The following is a 20,395-nucleotide window of genomic DNA, read 5'->3' as shown; positions in this document are numbered from 1 at the left end:
ATCTCCATTGTAACTTGCTGTTTGTCTTTACAATGAGAAGTGCTGGGACCCTCGGGGCAATAGTATAATTTAGTGTCAGTGACAGAGTCAGTGTGATCATATGGTGTCAGCATCTGGTGACACAGTTCCAGCGGCTTTATATAGGATCTGTTTAGACAAAAGCAGCCTTCTGTATACCAGCTACTGGTGTTCAGACAGCCCCCAACCTCACTCACACACTCTCCCTCGGGACTCATGTTCCAGGTTGGAGAAAGACAAGACCACTTTAAGGCCTAATTACTCACAATTACATCAACTGCTCAAGAGAATCAGCAGAAAACAACTGTGCCAGCAGCCAGCCGCAGCCTGGTGCCTGCTGCTTCCCTCCCAGATGATACCAGTCAAACCAGCTAGATTTAGTCAGAGAGAAGACTCTTCTCCACAGTGAGATCAGGCTATCGTGGTCCCCTTCAGCTTAGATCTGCATTGTTTACATCTTGGCTCGCCCTCAAAATGGCCGTTGGTCAGGCTAACAGAAGTTGACTTCTGAGTTGGAGCCAGTGAGAAAGAAGGAAATCCCATTTAGAGGTGATAAATAAATAAATGACGGCTCTTATGTATTATGAATTACATGAATTGTTAATGGCCAGCCGGTGACTGATTAATAGCGTCTCAAGTCTTGCACAGGAGATCTGATTGCGAGCTAATGAATAAATGACAGTGGGCACAAATGAAACTTTCTCCCGATTACCGTATACCTGGAGTTGAAAATCAGACCATGGATGTTCACCATGGCAGCTTTGACGTTGGCTTTACCGAGCGTTCTCTCCCTCTCCGAATGCTACATCCCTCATCTTTTTTTAGATTTAATTCTATGTGCATGCATGGAAAAAGGAAACAGAAGGAAATGAACCCTGAATTCATCACAAGGTCGTAATGGCTACTGCTTTCTGCCATCGGCCGGAAAAACAAAATGGCTCCTGCCTCTGCCGATCATTCACTGAATATGAATGTATTTTTTCCCCTCAGGATACATACACAGGCAAAGGAAATGTCTGTGTATCCATGTGTATATCTACAGTATGTGTGTAGGTGTATGACAGAGAAAATGAATCTGTGCGTGTGTGGGGATGCAGCCGTATTTTCCTCCACCTCCGCCATGGTTTGATATGAGTCTTCTGTCAGAGGTCCCTTGGGTGCTGCTGGCGGCCCCTTGGGATCCCCATTGTCCTGCTGGCCTTGCTCAGCCTGACCCTCCTGCAGCTTCACATGTCAAACAAAGAGCTTCACTCCACTCAGATACAGTATGGCTGCTTTATTGATGCTCAGCCACCAATCCATAATGTATTCATTCATTTACTTGAAAGCTTCTTGTCCAGGAGAATAGCTTGCTGCCAGTGTGTCTCACACACGTGCATACATACACACACACACACACACACACACCTCCCTATTCAGTCCAGCAGCTCACATAAATTTAAACACACCCACACTTCTCCATACCTATGTCCATCAGGAGTTCACTAATGTGGTGGTCAGTCCCAGCCTGCATCCACCACCAGTCTTCTGGGTAATTTATAGTGTTCCTTGTTGTCGGGCTCTGCGCATTTTGAAATCAGCTCTAACAATAACAGTAAAGTGGAGAAGGAGGAGGAACGGTCTGTTGCTGCTCTCTGCCATGCCTGGCTTCTCTTAAAACAGCTGCATGTGATGGGAAATTGCCTGCTGCAGAGCTCACACCAGTGATTCTAGTGTGCATTACCAGATGTATTATTCATGAGTGTTTGATCTTCAAGTCAATCTTGGCAAAAATATATATATATTGTACCATCAGTTTAATAGTTCCAGAGGAAAGACTAAGCACACAGTATCTTGGCTGTCAGAAAAAAACAGTAGAAGTGCTGCTGTCATTCCCTCGCTGCAGGAAAAAACATGAACAAATAACATAAATATCATCCAATTGTAGTTGCCCTCTAGTTGAACCTGTACACGTGCAGTTGTAAACAAGCTCCAGAGATTGGGGGCATTACAAGAAAAGTGTTAGCACAGTTTATTTCTGATGGCAATTTAAAAACATAAAGCGCTGTCATGCAATTGGTTCATCGTCTAGATGAACCGGTGGCCTCGACTTTCGTTGCGGTAAACAGGCGAGGCGTGACTGAGATTTTTTTTTTTTCTCTCTCTCTCTCTTCTTCCACACCGAGCTGAAAAAGCCCAATCCTGGGGAAATGTAGCCGCATTAGGGAGATAAGGGCAGAAAAGGCAAAGGACAATTCTTTAGCCTAATGACAGATCCATATCTAGCTGGATCCGCTGTCTCCCAGCAAGTGGCTTTGTTTTATCACTCAGCTTGCTATTTTAATTACAGATTTGTCACATCCCGCTGGCCAAATTAAGACAATAGCTTTTGATGTTTGAGTATAACAAGTAGCCTTTCATTATATCCATGTTATTAGGGATATCACATGTGGGCAAAGCTCGGACAAAGCCCCACTCTGTCCCCTCTGCTTTTGGTGTAACAGAGACATAATTATGCTGAAGGTGATGTTTTTGAAGATTAAAATGTTTCCAGCAGAGAAAAGGAGTGAGTAATTTGGCAGCTTGAAAGCTCTGCAAATGAATGGAAATGCAGAGCAGATTGAATGAAAAGCAGTTATCATGTTCCAGGGCTATGAATCCATGAATTATAGTTTGAAACAGAACGGCCCCACAGGCTAGCCAGTTGTGAATTCAAACAACCTACTTTAATTTGTTAGTCAAGAAGTCCAAGATGAGTTCCTTTCAGCCCAGCCCAGAAAGGAGCCAAATATAAATGTCTTGTAGAAAGAGCTCTCAAAAGATGCCAGGTGCAATCCTATGAAAACTATATCCAGATAGACTGAAATCCATTAAAATTCACTGAAGATCCCATCAGACAGACCCCCAGACGTGGTGAAAGATGCAGTAAAAAGTGAAAAATCAGCTCCCTTTTTCAGTCCACATACAGTTCAATCACATAGACAGAGTAGTAAGCAATGGAAATGAAACAAATTAAAGAGTAAATTAAAAATGTTTGCTTCTGCAGACACGTTTAATGGGTTTGCAAACTAGAGAGGTGGCAAGACGCTAAATACAAGCTAGAGTCAATTAAATAACTAAAAGATTGGCTCCGACCACTGTAAACTAAGACAAGTGCCTGTAACTTGTCATTTGGGACATAATTCATGACGGCATGTAGTGTGTACAAAGACATATTACATATTCTATTTTAGCATCAACACTGTACCAAAGAGCTGTCCATTAAAGTTGGATGTAAATGTAAGACATTCTCAGGAGTGTTGACAGGTCAGCACTCTAATGAATAGTTTATTCAGGACCCCGCCTATAGTTCCCTATTAGCATCAGAATAAAACAAACCTCAAATATTAACATTTTGCCAAAGCAAACTTACATAAATGTACTTTTCTGCTTTTTATAGAGACATTTTATACTGTATCTGCAGGGACTAACAGCTCAGGGTGGATAGCATGCCTCTCCACTAAGATGTCAACTATAACTATTTTGTGTTGGTAGACTTATAAAGAACCTCCCCTGAGCAGCAAGTGTAGAGTACTTAGTGCTTAAGTGTACTTAATGCTTAAACTTTAATCCAGCAATAACACTGAGGGTGAGCTTAGGGAGAAGCCATTGTCAAAAGGAAATCAATCACAATTTTATCTGTTTATGTAAGTACTGTAGTATGGAGCCATGAAGTGTTAAATAAATAATAAATTAATTATAATAAATTACAATTTAATTAAATTGTGGAAATATTTCAATACAACTGTAAATTGCAACATAATTTAGGACATTAAGGTCAAATCATTATTTTGAAATAGTATTTCATTATTCTTATTTACCTTCAACAATGTTTTGGTTGAGTTTATTTCACAATTACACTTTTATTTATTGTATACATTTTTCAAGGCAATGTTCTCACCACCCGCTCATCTTTCAGCCAATCACATTTGCCCTGCTTCTCTTCAGCAAGCTCAACCACTGCCTCCATGTTTAGCTCCTCTTAGCTGGAGCTACAACAATGCCAACATTATTCTGAATCAACCAACTAGCTTCTGCTGTAAATGACATAGTACATAGACAGAAATGAACTCAGAAACTGACCTACTTCCTATATGCATATGCTACGCAGCTAGTCACCCTGCTAGATTTTATTAATCAGCATCAAAGCAGCTAACTGGTTGATTTAAGTTAAGTTAAGTTAATTTGATTTGATTGATTTGATTTTAAAGATTGTTAATTCCTCAGACAAAGACACACAATTTATGACTGACTGGGAGTAAAGGGGCTAGTATGCTTCAGCTTGTCGAATGGTTGAAAAGTGTCCAAACATTCTGTGACTATCAAAAACCAACAGTCCAATGCTTCACGTAACGATTGGCCAGGTGTGCAGAGGTGAGACTGTAGACAGAGTTTGAACTTCTGAAGAGACAGAGTGACCCTGATAAAGACCACAAGGTGAAACGTGTTGGACTGACAATAAAGTTGTTCTTTATACTGCAGTACAAGTCTTGCTGTAGTTTTGACTTTTTCAGAGTTTGAACATTTCCCTTAAAGGTGGGGTCAGTTATTATGGAGAAAGATAGTTGATAGTTCAGTCTCATTGCCAGGCTGTCAAATACAAAGTGTCAGTATTTTGTGACCTGGGAATGAGATGCAACAATCAGCTCTCTCCAAAATGACTGACCCCACTTTTAAGTCTTCCTTTTCATTTTTCACAGTTTTCTTTTCAATCAAAAAAGCTATGCAGGTGGTGACGTGTGATTGGCTGAAAGGTGAAGGGGCAGGCATTGTTGACTCCGCTGTTTTTAAAGTGACTTTATAAAATCAAATGTGTAATTACGAAATACATTGACATATGAAATAATATTCGACATTAAATAATAGTGAGATTGAGAAAAATAATGAAATTAATAAAAAATAAAAATATATATCATGAAATTAAAAGCAAAACTTTATTATAAAAATGACTATGACAAAAAAACAGTTCCCTTTCATTTAATAAATGATTTCACAATTCACTGGTTCATTTATATGTTTCATAAAATTGTATTGTGATCTGAAATGCGACCAAAAGTGGCCTTGATTTGAACGTATCCCATGGGCTTAGGCTGGTCTTTGTTTCTGGAAATTTCTGAACAAGACTTAGATAAATGTGATCAGGATGATTTTATGTGTGATGCATTTTTTGTTGTCACAGCTTAGCCAGGCATTGGTGGTTATTCACACAAGCCACAGTGTTCACCAAGACAGCCGCGACAGAAACACGGGCCGGCAGTCAGCCAGCCGCAGCAGGTTACGGGGAGAGACCAGCTGAGAGTCAATAGTAAATGCTGGTGTTCATGTCGCAGTTGCCCAACGCTGCCAACAGACACAGAGCCCCTGTGCTACAGTGAATTTAATGGCAGGGAACTGTTTGTATGCTATTAACTGCTGGATGAGTACCTCTCACCTAACTATTAACATCCTGTGGTGCTATTTTTGTAGACAAGCTAAACGATAAAGACACTATAGTGATCTCATTAAAATGATTTCCCTTTTGATTTCTTTGTCTAGAGAGTAGGAAAACTGACATTTTTTTTCCATAAATTGCTCTTATCCTTTGCAGCATTCATCAGAAAATGTATGCTTGATAACCAGGCATAAATATTAATAAGTTTGAGTTTGTATTTAAAGTTATAATGGTAATGTTTTATAAGTACTGACATAATGTGGCAGTGTCTTGTTTTATTCTGTCCCCAGAACAAATGTGAGTGAATTATAATTCCTGACAAGTAACTTCATGTACACAGTGGCTGAATGTAGACCTGAAAGGAGAATTTGGAAGGATGTCCCTGCGTTTTTGATTGAGCCACCGCTTCTCAATGTAAAAGCATCCACCCTGCAAAAGACATGTTTTCAATGACCAGGAGACATGCATCGATCGACCCACTACACACACTCAGGGAAGCTGTCGGGCAGAAAAACACACACACACACACACACACACACACACACACACACACCTATGAGGCAGAAACACACACATGAATGCACAAAGTTGGCAGGTATTTGGAGAGAAACACACCCTCGAATATACATACACACAAACAGACATACACACTGAAACTGGGGGAATGTTGGCAGGTAGTTGTGGTGAAATTCACACATGCAGACACAGATACATGCAGACAGACATAGGTACAGAACAAAGCCCTCCAAACATCTGTGCTCCCCCAGCAGCCTGACCTGACTTGCTGAGTAAATCTCAGTGCTGCGTTGTCTCTCGGCCTCCAGGGAGAATGTTTGCTGGCATCGAGGCCTCAGGTGAGCCAGGACAAATGAATGATGCTGAGCTGTGGGATGGAGATTTAATCTCAGGGCTTTTCAGCGTGCCACTCTGGGTAAATAGGCTGCAGGATGCAGCCTGAGTCTGCCTGCAGAGGAAACTGAAGGTTAAAGTACCTTGTCTTCGCCCCTGTCAATAGGCACGCTACATAATAGCTGCTTCATTCCCATCAGTGGGGAGGAATAAGGTGGCCAGTCAGTATTTAGCAGATGAATACAACAAGTCTAGATGGATATATTTACATCCATGAAATAAGGAAGTGAGGCCAATTGGTGCAAATGGAGAGTTAAACTGTTTTTCGATGTTGCAGCTTTAGTAGTCGGTCCTGTGGTATCCTCTGGAGAACTCTCCATTTTCTTTCATTACCTTGCTGCTGTTGTGCAGACATTAGTCAACTGTTAAAGTCTGTACAGTCAATTACCAGTCAATTGTAATACAAATTTGGAATCTCTTCATCTACCCACCCAGCTATGATGACAATATACTGTTAACATGGAGTGTAGGGGAGCACAGCTGGTAGAGCTTGCGACCCATGTAGGGTGAGTCCTTACTGCAGAAGCCTGGGTTCGATTCCAACCTGCAGCCATTTACTGCATGTCGTCCTTCTCACTCTTTCTCACTCTTTCTCTCTCTCTCTCTCTATCTCTCTACCCCCTTTCCTGTCTGTCTTCACCTGTCCTATAAAATTAAAGGCTTCTATGATCTATGATGATCTTGACTTGTCCATTTTGGGCTGCTGTAGAAATTTGGTGGACTCTGTAGAAGAGGACCTACTCCTACTCCCTCTATAGGTATAAATGACTCTTTCTAAGTCGTTTATTTACACATCATCATGTTTACAGGTCAATGCAAGTACTAGTGCATTTGTGGAAAATGTGTATTAAGTATTTTGTGGCTCAAGGGAGTTGTGTGAAATCTGATACATTGATGTAATTTGACTCAGAGTTGGTCTGAGTTTAAATTAAAACAAAATCTGGGTCTGTGGAGTTCTGACCTCTGTAGTCCACTCTTCATCTTTGCTTGAGGCTAAAGGCTTAAGGCTACATAAGATGCTCCTAGCACAAGGCGGACAAAATTGTCGGAGATTGTGTTGCATTGAGGGTAATGTAGGCACCAGGTTTTGACAATTGAAGAATCCCTGGAATAAATAAGGCAATATCTCTGGTTCTGCTGCATTACTTGTGGTCCTTATGGTTTTAAACTGTCCATCGTGAATCTGACAGTGTTATCGGAGTGCAATGCTCAGTGGAGTACTCTTTTAAAGAAATTAAAGTAGAGTCAGGAAGTACCCACTCTGACAGATGAAATTGCCAGTGCAGATGATGCACATGTCTCATAACACTAGTTTGATGTAGTTACTGAAGCTTTTAGAAAGAAAATCTGACATTTTTGTCTGACATGAGAAAGTTCTGTGTAGTAATCAAGCCAGCATTCCTTGCAACAAAAGCAAACTTCTATCTATCAGTCTATTACAATCTATTACAATCAGATAAAATACATAATTTATTAAAAGACTGAAACACATGCAATTGTAAAAGTGAAATTTTGTCTAGGAAACAGAGCGAAAACGGGAGATTAATTAGGGTGAAATTAATTTCAGGTATCAAAGAGTTTTTTTCCTGAGCTGATAACAGCACAGCCAGTAAGTAGGTTTGGTGTTTTGCAGCTGAAAAGGCTTCTTGCCATCTATTCAAACTGAACTTAGGTTATAATTTAAAAACACTTTTCAACTTTCTTTCAGTATCACCTCAATGTCTATATTTTCAAACATGCAACAGGTTTTACAATATCTCCAGGTCATTATTTCATGACACAAATGGCTACGTTAAATCTCATAAATTATAGTGGTTCAGTGAAGTAAGATGCCACCGTGTAAGCCAAGGCAAACATGCAGGACAGAGGAATGAGTTGTTAAAATAGTGAAGTTAAATTATTGACCTTGAGTTTAGTTGATTTACGTAACGACAAAGACAGAAGTAGATATTTTGATAAAACTGATAAAATGTGATTAAAACAGATGCAAGTTCTCAATGTTCACATGCAAGATAAGAAATCCGTCTGTGAAATATCCCCACAACTCACTGCAAAGGAGAAGATAAATGAAGTAAAAGTGATGATAACAATCAAATATCTTCTGATGAAAAATTATACTACATACATTTGGTGCAGTTGCGCTGCCAAGGGGTGGCCAGGAGGGGTCACGCCCACCCTGATACAATCACCGACCCCCCCTCGGAGTAATGAGTACTGTATGCATAATATGCTTCTATCTGATATTTCACATTAGGTGCTATTCATTTAATACAATAATGTGTATTTTTAATAGCTCATGTGACCGCCCATCACCGTGTCGCACTCTGACCCCTCCCCCAGCTTTTGGCTGTGGTGTGATATCCCAAGATGCCCCACCACTATGAAAAAACTTCTGAGGGTGCCACTGATTATGTTTGTTCAAAGAGTTTCTGAGCCTCCACCTGCTGATAGATGGCAACCTTCACATTTTTTTCATTACACCAACTATCTCATCTAGAGAAGCTTAATGACGGGTGCAACAAGAGAATAAGCTTCAATGACTGGATCTTCAGCATGACAGGCGACGGTAAGGCCATCACTGATCCTTAAATGATCATGAGTGATGGAGTCCACAGAAAATAATTGAAGTTAAAGATAAGGATGAAGATTATTCATATTTCTATTTATAAGAAAGTTCAATAGTAAAGATGTAGAGATAGCATTCAGCTGGGAATAGATGTTAAGTCTGGAAGACTTTTTCTCCCATTGGTCTTCCTTCCTCACCGTATTTGTTACTAATATACTTGAGCAGAGTTGACATTTACCAACATGAAAATGTTACATGTTGATATTATTAGTAGGAAGCAATGACCTCTGTGACCTGAGACACAATGCAGATAAATAGGGATTTTTAAAAAAGTGTTCTGTTTGGTGGATGAGGGCTCTCCCATCTGGGGCTGAGTCTGAACCATGTCTTTGTACCATTCAAAACCTGTCTAAGTATCAGCCATGGGACCAGCAATTACTGTGGAGCAAAGTGAATACCCCAGTGAACCTGATGCTTTGTTTTAAAGCACTTAAAGCATTTAGAACCATTGCCCCTGTGTGGTGGCTATCAGTGCTTTCATAGTGCTCAACATTAAGTCATGCTTGGCAGCTCCCAGTGTGAATACGAGGAACTGTATAAATGTGAGGATTATTCATATTTCTATTTATAAGAAAGTAGAGATAGGATTCAGCAGGGAATAGATGTTAAGTCTGGAAACTCTTCAGACTTGAGAAAAAATATTCACTGTTCCTTTATCAGATGCAGAAGTGTCAGAGACATTTGGCCTACGAAATCAAGTCGAAATACATTTTGAATTAAAATGTATGTGTATCGACTTAAGGATGTTTTTCTCAACTCTTGGAAAGCAGATTTTTAGAGGATGAAGCTTTGACAGCAGTGATGTGTTAGTGTCCCTGGTGGGGCTCTCACTCGGCTGCCAGCTTCTGCAGACACTTCTGTTCTGATCTACTTTAAAACTGGGACATTTCTTCATATTTAACACTGATTTCAGAAACGGTGGTTAAGATACCGTCTGACGAAAAGACTAGAGGAACAGGTGACATTTTTTATGAATCACCTTCTCAACATGTTCATGACCAGATGGTCTATGGAAATTCCAAAAACAAGAAGGTAAAACCCAGAGGAATGGTCACACTGAACTAGTAATCTGTGTCGGTGAATGGGAAAACATTACAGAGATTACAACATTTGGTGAACTCCTTTTAGGAAAAGCCACAATAAACGCTGCAAGAAATAAGTGCCTCCCATTTATTATCTCTTGCAGCAAATCATTCACATTCATTACATAACCGCATCACAGGTGGCAAGGGTTCAACTTGTTTCAAAACGAGTCAGCTGGAGACGGCGTTGTCAGCCAGCTTGTGAAGCGAATGCCTAATTAGCTAGCAACTGCAGCTGATATTAAAATCTGCTAGCAATAGTTGTTATTTCAGCCAGCGAATGGTCGCTGGTTAGAAATGAAGCTGCTTATGTTTAACTGTTTCTTAAAGTTAAAGAAATTTGAATGATAATTCTGGCACAGCTCAGCTCAGTGATAGGTCAATTGGAAATTGTAGGTTAACTCTTATCATCTGCAGAAAGTGATTAAATCTGCAAGTTTATACTTCTGTGTTGAATCTATACTGTAGGTTCTGCAAAGGTACAGTGGAGCGTACCCTATATATATATATATATATATATATATATATACAGTCAAACCCGAAATTATTCATACCCCTGGCAAATTTTGACTTATAGTTACTTTTATTCAACCAGCAAGTTTTTTTTTTTTTGACCAGAAATGACACAGGCTTCTCCCAAAAAATAATAAGACGATGTACAAGAGGCATCATTGTGGAAAAAATTATTTCTCAGCTTTTATTTACATTTGAACAAAAAGTGATCTGTCTAAAATTATTCATACCCTTTGCAAACTGTCACAGTCTATGGGAAAATCCAAAGTTCTATACCATTCCGAATAGTCCAAGCTGTTCTAAAGCATCCTAATTACCCTGATTCATTGGGAACAGCTGTTTTAATCAACTCAACAGGTGAAAAACAGCAGCTCTCTGCAGTTGGTTTGTGAACAGTCATGGCTAAGACAAAGAAGCTCACTGAGGACCTGCGGCTGTGCTTTGTCGCTGCTCACAAGTAAGGAAAGGGCTATAAGACCATATCTAAATGTTTTCAAGTTCCAGTGGCTACAGTGCAAAGTATGGACTTGGTCGGAAGCCAAAAGTGACACCGGTGCTGGCCAGGAAGATAGTAAGAGAGGTAAAAAGAATCCAAGGATCACCACCAAGGCCATTCTGGTGAATCTGGGCTCTGCTGGTGGCAACGTCTCAATGCAGACAGTCCAACGGACACTGCACACTGCTGGGTTCCATGGACGCAGACCAAGGAGGACACCACTTCTCCAGATAAGGCACACAAAAGCCCGCTTGGCCTTGGCAAATGCTCATCTGGACAAAGAAGAAGACTTCTGGTCTTCTGTTTTATGGTCAGATGAAACAAAAATTGAATTGTTTGGCCACAATAATGTATCCTTCATTTGGCGTAAAAAAGGAGAAGCCGTCAACCCTAAGAACACCATTCCTGCTGTCAAACATGGTGGTGGGAACCTAATGCTTAGGGGGTGTTTTTCAGCCAATGGACCAGGGAACCTAATCACAGTAAACGGCACCATGAAAAAAAGAGCAATACATCAAGATGCTCAACAACAACATCAGGCAGTCTGCAGAGAAACTTTGCCTTGGGCACCAGTGGACATTTCAGCACAACAACAACCCAAAACACAGGGGGTGAAGAAATGTTTAGCGGACAAAAACCTTAACGTTCTGCAGTGGCCCAGCCAGAGTCCTGACTTGACTCCAATTGAGAATCTGTGAAGGGAGCTAAAGATCAGGGTGATGGCAAGGAGAACCTCCAACCTGAAAGAGTTGGAGCTCATCGCTAAAGATGAATGGGGTGAAAAAATACCAGTGGAGACATGCAAAAAGCTGGTCAGCAGTTATAGGAAGCGTTTGATTGCTGTAATAGCCAATAAAGGCTTTTCTATTGACTGAGAAGGGTATGAATCATTTTGGACATGCCACTTTTTGTTCAAATGTAAATAAAAGCTGAGAAATATTTTTTTTCGACAGTGATGCCTCTTGTACATCGTCTGATTATCTTCTGGGAGACACCTGTGTCATATCCAATCAAGAAAAAACTTGCTGGTTGAATAAAAGTAACTTTAAATCAAAATTTACCAGGGGTATGGATAATTTTGTGTATGTGTGTGTGCATACATGCGCCTCCCTAGAAATGTAACTAACTATTGCAGCAACACAGACCGCAACAACTGTGATTGGTCCACCTAGCATTGCATTGTGTGTGCACAATGGAAGGTGACTCATGCAAAACCCAGATGAGTTAATAATGCTGTTTGAGATTCACTCTTCAAACACACACACTCACATTGGACGCTGCCTCACTGCATGTCTGTGCCCTCTTATTCCCTCGTCCTGAAGTTTCACGGGCAGCTGGGGGGGGTAGATTGAGAGGAGATGAGGGAGATTTTCAGTTTCACTCGCCATTGTTTGAAGAACATGAAGAAAGTCAACACAGTGGCACAGAAACCCCACCACCTACTAGTGTTTTGGCGGTGTAAATTACATAGCGCTGCAGACACATCAGCGCACCAGTATAAATGCTCACAGCGACCACTTGCGTAGGCTACAGCGTAGGCTCTGTGTACAACTATAAATCAGCCTTCAGGCATGGGAGAAGCTGAAGCAACATTGGGTGCCTCCTCTCTATTATGTTTGTTGATTACAACAGATGCAACAGCTCATGGGCTTCTGCTGCAGGCACACCAGTGTACATAGACTTGCTTGATATTCAGTCCACAGTCATACTTTCTATGATATGTATACAACCACCAGTGTGATTTTAAAAAACATGCAGATGGAGGATGGATTAAGATCCTTGAAGTTTACTTGTCTTCCTCTCCTCAGTGACTTGGCTGACAAGAATCTATGGGAAACCTGAAGACATATGTAAAACATAATGCATGTCTCAGCAGCATCATAGTCAGTAGGCAAGACCCAGTTTGCACGTAATTGTCCAAGGACAATTAAAGATCCATGTGTAACATTTAGGAGGATCTATTGGCAGACAGAATATAATATTCATCGTATGTTTTCATATAATCACCTGAATATAAGAATTGTTTTGTTACCTTAAAATGAGCCTTTTATATCTACAGATGCTGCCACGGTACTTCTCCTTTCAATGTACTTTTGGAAATACAATCTGCAACTACACTACAAGATGCCACTAAATCTTACACAATATACAGTACATGACTCTTTCCTAAAAGATGCAGAACTGAGCATGGAATTCGTGATGACACTGTGTAATTTGACTGTGCATCATAAGACCAATTGATTTAGCTTGGTTTTAAAAATGGCTTAAATTCTGGTTTCTTCTTTTAAAGGACTAGTGTGTAAGATTTACTGGCATCTAGCAGTGCAGGTGCAAATTGCAACCAACTCACTTCACCCTCCCCTTCCAAATGCGTAGGTCTAAACTATGGTGGCCGTAAAACTCCCGTAAAAAGATCCTATCTAGATGTTTGGTTTGTCCATTCTGGCCAACTGAAGAAACATGGCAGTTTGACATGGTGGTCTCCGCAGAAGAGAACCTGCTCCCTAGATAGATAAAAACAACTCATTCTAAGGTAACAAAAACACATCATTTCTTATTTTCCGTGATTATACACTAATGAAAAGATACCTATGAATATTATATTCCATTTCTGCCAATAGGACCTCCTAAATGTTACACACTGGACCTTGAATAACTAATTGTATTGTCTGTGGACAGGACCCTGGTACACCTTTGCGTTCATAAAGGTTTTGGTCAGATTAAGAGAAGAATGATCTACAAACAATAAACTGAATAGTCTGTGGTGGCATAAAAAAATAACATAATAACTTTTGTTAGCCAAACATTGGACAGTGATAACAACCATTGGAATGTAATTGAATTCTTAAGGTTAAGGTTTCATTTCTAATTTGTGATTTGATTTAATATTTAATAACTTTATGTTGGCCCTTCACCTATGTGTCCTTTAAACATCCTCACTTCAGTTCATTTATTTTTTAAAAACAGAGAGCTACACTGTGCAGCTCCAGCTATATGACATCCAAGCTGATTGTGGTGAAAAGCATATTTATTTAAATCTGATGTTTTTGGAAACGTGTGTGTGTGTGTGTGTGTGTGTGTGCGCGCGCATTGATAGAAGACAAGATGTCATGTTTTATTCAGAATGAGGCATGAGGAGCAGTTCTGTTCTGGAGCCAACAACTCCTACACTTCCCCTACTCTTTCATACTGAGCCTGGCAGGTATCAGGGGGTAAAATGTTAGCCCTGATACCTACAAGTTTTCATACCTTATGTCTCACTAGTCCTTTTTTTCCCTGTATCTCTGTCTTTCTCACACATTCTGCCTCTCATGAGTGTTGTCAGTTTGCAAAATTCACCACTTTTCACCACTAATTAGAAGAATTATGTTCAATTCTGTGGTCACAAACATTACAAGCACTAACAAGAATTGAGGGGAAAAGAATGAAGGTCACAATACGCAAAATACTTATTCTAGTTTTCCAGATTACTCACTTTAACAAGAAGTATAGAGAAAGACAGAGGAATTGTTTTTCTCACTGCTCAGCTAGTTGTTTTATTTTCCTCAGAAACAAACATTTTACAACTGTGTTCTCATTATAAAATGTCCCTCTGTATTGTTTCAATGCCAACAGTAAAACCAAGGAATCCAGATAAGAGATTTGCAGCTCAGCAGGTCCAATGCCATCTCACGGTTTATTTGCGCTTTTGAGATTTAAAACCACTTCAACCCTAATGTTCCTAGTATTCTCTTTAAAGTAGCTTCAAAGTTAGATACAACATTTTTTACATTTTGACAATATCACATATTCTGTAACGTCTTTTTTCAGCACTTCACTGAAGCTGTATCATACTTATATGAAGAGGAATATTCAAATATTCAAGACTTCAGGATGTCTTGTGCATCATTTTGCACATACTTCCTTAATTCATGACATATGTGTATCTAGAGAAACTTGAGATCTTGCCTAGAATTTTAAATAGTACAAAGTAGCTGCAGCCACAGTGCAGCTCATACAGCTTCCAGTACAATGTCTCTCTCTCTCTCTCTCTCTCTCTCTCTCTCTCTATCTATCTATCTATCTATCTATCTATCTATCTATCTATCTATCTATCTATCTCTCTCTCTCTCTCTCTCTCTCTCTCTCTCTCTCTCTCTCTCTCTCTCTCTCTCTCTCTCTCTCTTTGTTCCTTCCTAGGTGTTAGAGATAAAGACAAACTATTAATTTGGGGTGAAATTCTACTTCTAAAGATATTTGTTTTCTATACAATAAAAATGTTCGAAAGCTCAATATCTGAAAAAAAATATTCATCACTTTTTATTTCTCCACTTTTTCTCTCCCTGCTTTTCTATGGTTTAGTTGTCCAGCATATAAAGCGGAGAGACATCATCCTGAAAAGGGAACTGGGTGAGGGAGCATTCGGTAAAGTCTTCCTGGCAGAGTGTTACAACCTCAGCCCCACCAAGGACAAGATGCTGGTGGCTGTCAAGGTATGTCTTCACTGTGCAAACGTGTATGCATGTTTTAATGGGAGGTTATGTGCCAGGACACAGCCATCTGAAATAACTCTCTGTATAGTACACTGTGTTCATTTCCCGCCATTTTATTTGAGTGTCCGTATTCTGGGCATCCAAAAAAAAGCATGTCACACAACTTTGTGCTAACAACCCTTCAATGCAATGCATCTTGTTGTACAATGTGAAAACTGTCATTGTGCAGTTATTATCAGTGTACAGTAAATATGCCAAAGTTAGGTAGCTTTCCTAGCTACAATGGGTATCAGGCTATATTGTCATACATCTATATCAATCTATATATATATATATATATATCCATGTCTACACATTTTTTCTTTATCAAAAAATTGCAGCTTCTGCGATTTCGATAATACTTATATTATTGTGCAGCTCTATTAGATATAGTCACTAGTTATATCAGAAAAAGTTTTTACATCATTTCAATGACCCGATTTCCATTTAAATTATCCTTGAATCCTACCCTCACCCACGCAAATAACAGATGCAAGCATAATTCTCAAAATGTCAAACTATTCCTGTAAATGACAGTGAGGGAAAACAGGACTAAAGGATCAGCTATGCTTGTTTTCTCTTCCATGAACTTGGTATAGGTTGAATCACTACCATGCTATACAGTATGTCACTGTAAGACATGAGCAAAAAGGACATTTATCTCTTTGAAAATGTCACAAATGAATTTTGTTAGTAGGAAGCAATGACCTCTGTGACTTGAGACACAATGTAGATAAAATATATTTTGGAAAGTCTTTTGTTTGGTGGGTAAGGGCTCTGTCATCTGGGGCTGGGTGCCTCGACCTCTACCTTTCTTTGTACCATTCAAAACCTGTCTAAGTATCAGCCAAGGGACCAGCAATTACGGTGGAGCAAAGTTAATACCCCAGTGAACTTGATGCTTTGTTTTAAAGCACTTAAAGCATTTAGAACAATTGGTGGCTATCAGTGCTTTTACAGTGCTCAACATTAAGTTGTGCTGGCAGCTCCAAGTGTGAATACGAGGAACTGTATAAATGTGAAGCAGGGGGATGCTGAATATGAGGTTGCAGACTCAGCAAACCTACCCAGGAAATAAATTAAAGTCAGAAAACCACCCTGACCTTGACAACAGGAGAAGTTAGTGGAAGAGTTAAGATGACAATGATGATGGAGTGTCTGGATGTAACTTCCTTTTCTTTGTATTACAGGATTAACAAAAGAACCTTAATCTGTTTTATAATAATCCTCCTCTACAGAATCCTCTTTATTTTTAAAACACAATGCAATGTGCATTTTCATCTGAACATGTTCCTGTCTGTGATAAAGCAGAAAGAGGCTCTCTGAATACACTTAAAGGTCAACAAAGGGAAAATTCATTGCAGCTCTTTCCCTCAATTTATTGTAGTCAAGCACTTGAAGGTATTGTTTTGGAGAGACGCCCAGACAAGAGACATTTCCTTAAGAGTGCGGTTTGATTTGGTAATAGAATTTTATGGTTATTTTACCTACTCTGCCGTACATCTGAACCACCTCCAGCTCTTCTCTGCAAGAAAAGCACATATGAGTAAATGTATTTCCATCCCAAGGTCTTTCCATCTGTAATAGCGTCAGCAGCAGGCTGGGAAAGCAGGACTCAAGGCCAAGCAGATCAAGAGAAGCAACTTGCTGTATTTTCTTGTTGCTGATGAAGTGTCAAGAGTCTTTTTACTCCAATAGAGTCTGCAGTAAGGCACGTTATTGCTGTTATTTGATTTCTCCCCCCCTTTTTTTTCTAACACTGGCAGCTTCAACTGACATCCGAACAAGATTTGATATTTTATGTGTAATCCACTTCAAATGAGTTCAAGGCACTCCCTGCTTGATCATTTTACCAATCGGATCAATTTGTTTTGTGTACAGTAGTTCAAGCCAGCTGCACCAGTACTCCCTGAACATTACAGTTGTTGTGCTTACTGGCCTAAAAACTGTGTACAGGATTATTGGATGTATATAATGTACCACTGTAAACTAAGAGAAAATGCTGTTCAGTCAGTCAGACTACTTCATAGTTTCAAAGCTTTATTTATGAATAAAAAAGGAAATGCTTCTGAATTTGGCATACAGTAGACTCAGTGTTGTGTTTTCCATCGACTATCAGGAGAACAAGATAATCGTATAGAAACCGATTTGCCCTGTTATCTTCTCTATCCCGATGGAGTCTAGCTGGTGCTCATGGGGAAAGAGGAGGAGATTGGCAAACAAGTGTATCAACAACATGAGCTGGAGGCAGTAACAAAAGGGAATGGATGACTCAGTATAAAAAAACAGTTCAGACCACACCCAGGACAGCAAGGGTCTACAGCCACGCTAGCAGCTCTATGAAGCTGTGGCTGACGGGAGTGTCATTAGTTTTGCACGTATTTGGTCTTTGATTGGAGAAATGATGACCTGCTGTTTCGAGGAGTCGGGGATCACCAAAATTATTAGGACTTACTGGGAATCTTAAATAGCTGTGACAAATTTCATAGTAATCCATCCAGCAGTTGTCGAGTCGTTTCACTAAAAAACTAAACTGCCAACCTCAGGGTGGTGCTAGAGGAAAAGTCAGGACAGTAGGAGTCTAAGGACCATGAATGTCGCTATGGCAATACACCCAATAGTTGTACAGATATTTCAGTCTGAACCAAAGTGATGGACTAACCGAACGACAATGTTATTCCTTCAGCTGCACCACCAGCATGGCTGCATATTGAAGGACAAATTGGCCGTACTGAGCGGATGATTCAAAGCAAAGAGCAGTTAACTAATTGGATTATAACGGAAGAGAGGAAGAAGAGCACAGGGTGTAACTTAGCATAAGAAGTACTGGTAAAAGGAGACGATGTGAAAGAATGCAGCACAATTTAGGGGCCAGGCACTCTGAAGGATGCAGCCCAACAATGTGTTTCTGGAAGGACCGGAGTTGAACCTACAACAGGGACTATTATGTGCCCCCTCTACAGGAGTCAAAGTTTGGGTCTTTAACCTCACAGAGACCAGAAGTAATAGTGCCTTCAAGTAGTCCTTGTCAACTTGTAAAGACAAAGATTTCCATGTTTATGTCCAGGAAGTTGCCCTCATATTGTCGCCAAAGTGGTAAACTTGTTTTTCTTTAACTAACTAAATGAATGTACCACTGTTATTAGAATAATACTACTTGTATGTATCTCTTTCCCTTTGCTAGTAAGAACAGACACTGGAATGGAATGTATGCCTGGCTCACACGAACAGCCACTGGAATTTACCATGAGACAAATGACAGGGACAATGGACTGTAAGATATTAATGGATGCAGAGGATACAGTGGTTGATTCAGAAGTCAGGGGGAAAAAAAGGAGGCTGCATTTCCTGAAGCTTGGGACTGGGGCAGGCCTTGTCAGCTCATTATGACTGTCCCAGCCTTCCATTCTAATGTTCATCCTCTCTGAATGCGTAATATGACTTTTCATTTCCCCTTGCAGACACTGAAAGATCCCAACCTGTCGGCACGAAAGGACTTCCAGAGGGAGGCAGAGCTGCTGACCAATCTGCAGCACGACCACATTGTTAAATTCTATGGAGTGTGCGTAGACGGAGACCCTCTCATCATGGTGTTCGAATACATGAAGCATGGAGACCTCAACAAATTCCTCAGGTCAGTTCTTCACTGACAGTTAAGTCGATTAAACCGTAATGTACCAGGCGAGTGCTGGCTGAGCAAATTCATTATATGGACATACAGTAGCAAACTAAAGTGTGTGAAAGCCTAATTACAGCGCAAATATGTGAATGTGTGCCACCTGTACCAGGAGCATTTTCACTTAAGGTAGAGGTGGGACTTATCTGCAGTATGTCAACGTAACAATTTAAGTAAGTACAAGAACTCTAAAATTCTTTCGTCAAATTCCTGCTGTCGATTCAATATTCAGCCAACTTCACAGCTTTCTGGGTTAGCAAACACGAGCGCTTTAGTGCTTTTGTTCCGTAATGTCAGACTGTACCGAGGGAAGTGACCTCTGATAAGCCTCAACAAAAGCGACATGATGCCGGTACAGCGAGTGCTTTGGTAATGGAAAGCTTCACTGGGGTTGATGTCAGTGTGCACAAGAGGAGTCTGGGATAGAAGTGTGTTGTTTCAAGTGCGTTGACAGCAGCAGTGTGTGTGTGTGTGTGGTCTATCTTGTTTTTGAAGTTTGAGCAATAGTTGAAAAGATGACATGTTACGATGGAGTGTGAGTGTGTGTGTGTGTGGATTCAAGAGTGCGTGAAGACTTTCTGTTGGGAAATCATTCCTGAAATGAAAGGCAATGTCGCGAATGATGAAATTCTTTCATGCAAGGTGCAAGACGTGGCTGATTTTTGGTCTATTGGTCCTGTTGGTCACATTTAACAAATGAGATGTGTAGAGAATCCGTATGAATGAATAGAGTATCTGATTTGCGGGTCCAGCTCAACCTTCAGATAATCAGAGGGCGGCTTGCACTCATTCAGCCACTGCTAGATGTCTGTGAAGTAAAGAAGAGGTAAAGACAAAAAGACACACACTGAGGAAGAGTTCTACTAATCCCTCTACAGTGGAGCCGAATTACTACACACACACTTATAAAGCAAAGAACACTGAATTGCACTAAAAGAGCGATGGCGGAAGAAAGACAGCCTGAGAGAACTTGTTAAATGTACGACTTCAATTCCAGACAGGCTGGAGTAGATGAAAATGTTGCAAAAGGCGTCACATAACAGTTACACAATTAATAAAAACAGTGCAGACACTTAATGGTTTATCATTGTAATTAAAACAGTTTGCTGGTTATA

The 20,395-nt window shown here is 40.2% G+C and overlaps 1 protein-coding gene across 3 annotated transcripts in view; it reads left to right on the top strand.

Annotated features, from left to right (window-relative positions):
• Positions 1-20,395, top strand: part of ntrk3b (neurotrophic tyrosine kinase, receptor, type 3b) — a 173,967-nt gene that overhangs the window by 134,285 nt on the left and 19,287 nt on the right. For all 3 annotated transcript variants that reach the window (XM_051379933.1, XM_051379932.1, XM_051379930.1), the window contains 2 exons: positions 15,435-15,565; positions 19,066-19,238. In XM_051379933.1, the coding sequence (XP_051235893.1) occupies positions 15,435-15,565; positions 19,066-19,238 (304 nt within the window). The remainder of the gene's footprint in view (positions 1-15,434; positions 15,566-19,065; positions 19,239-20,395) is intronic.

The sequence above is a fragment of the Dicentrarchus labrax genome, unplaced genomic scaffold (assembly GCF_905237075.1).
Source record: "Dicentrarchus labrax unplaced genomic scaffold, dlabrax2021, whole genome shotgun sequence".
In the NCBI taxonomy this organism is placed as follows: Eukaryota; Metazoa; Chordata; class Actinopteri; family Moronidae; genus Dicentrarchus; species Dicentrarchus labrax.
Note: the sequence above shows the minus strand (reverse complement) of the source record. Positions and strands in the feature narration are given on the sequence as shown.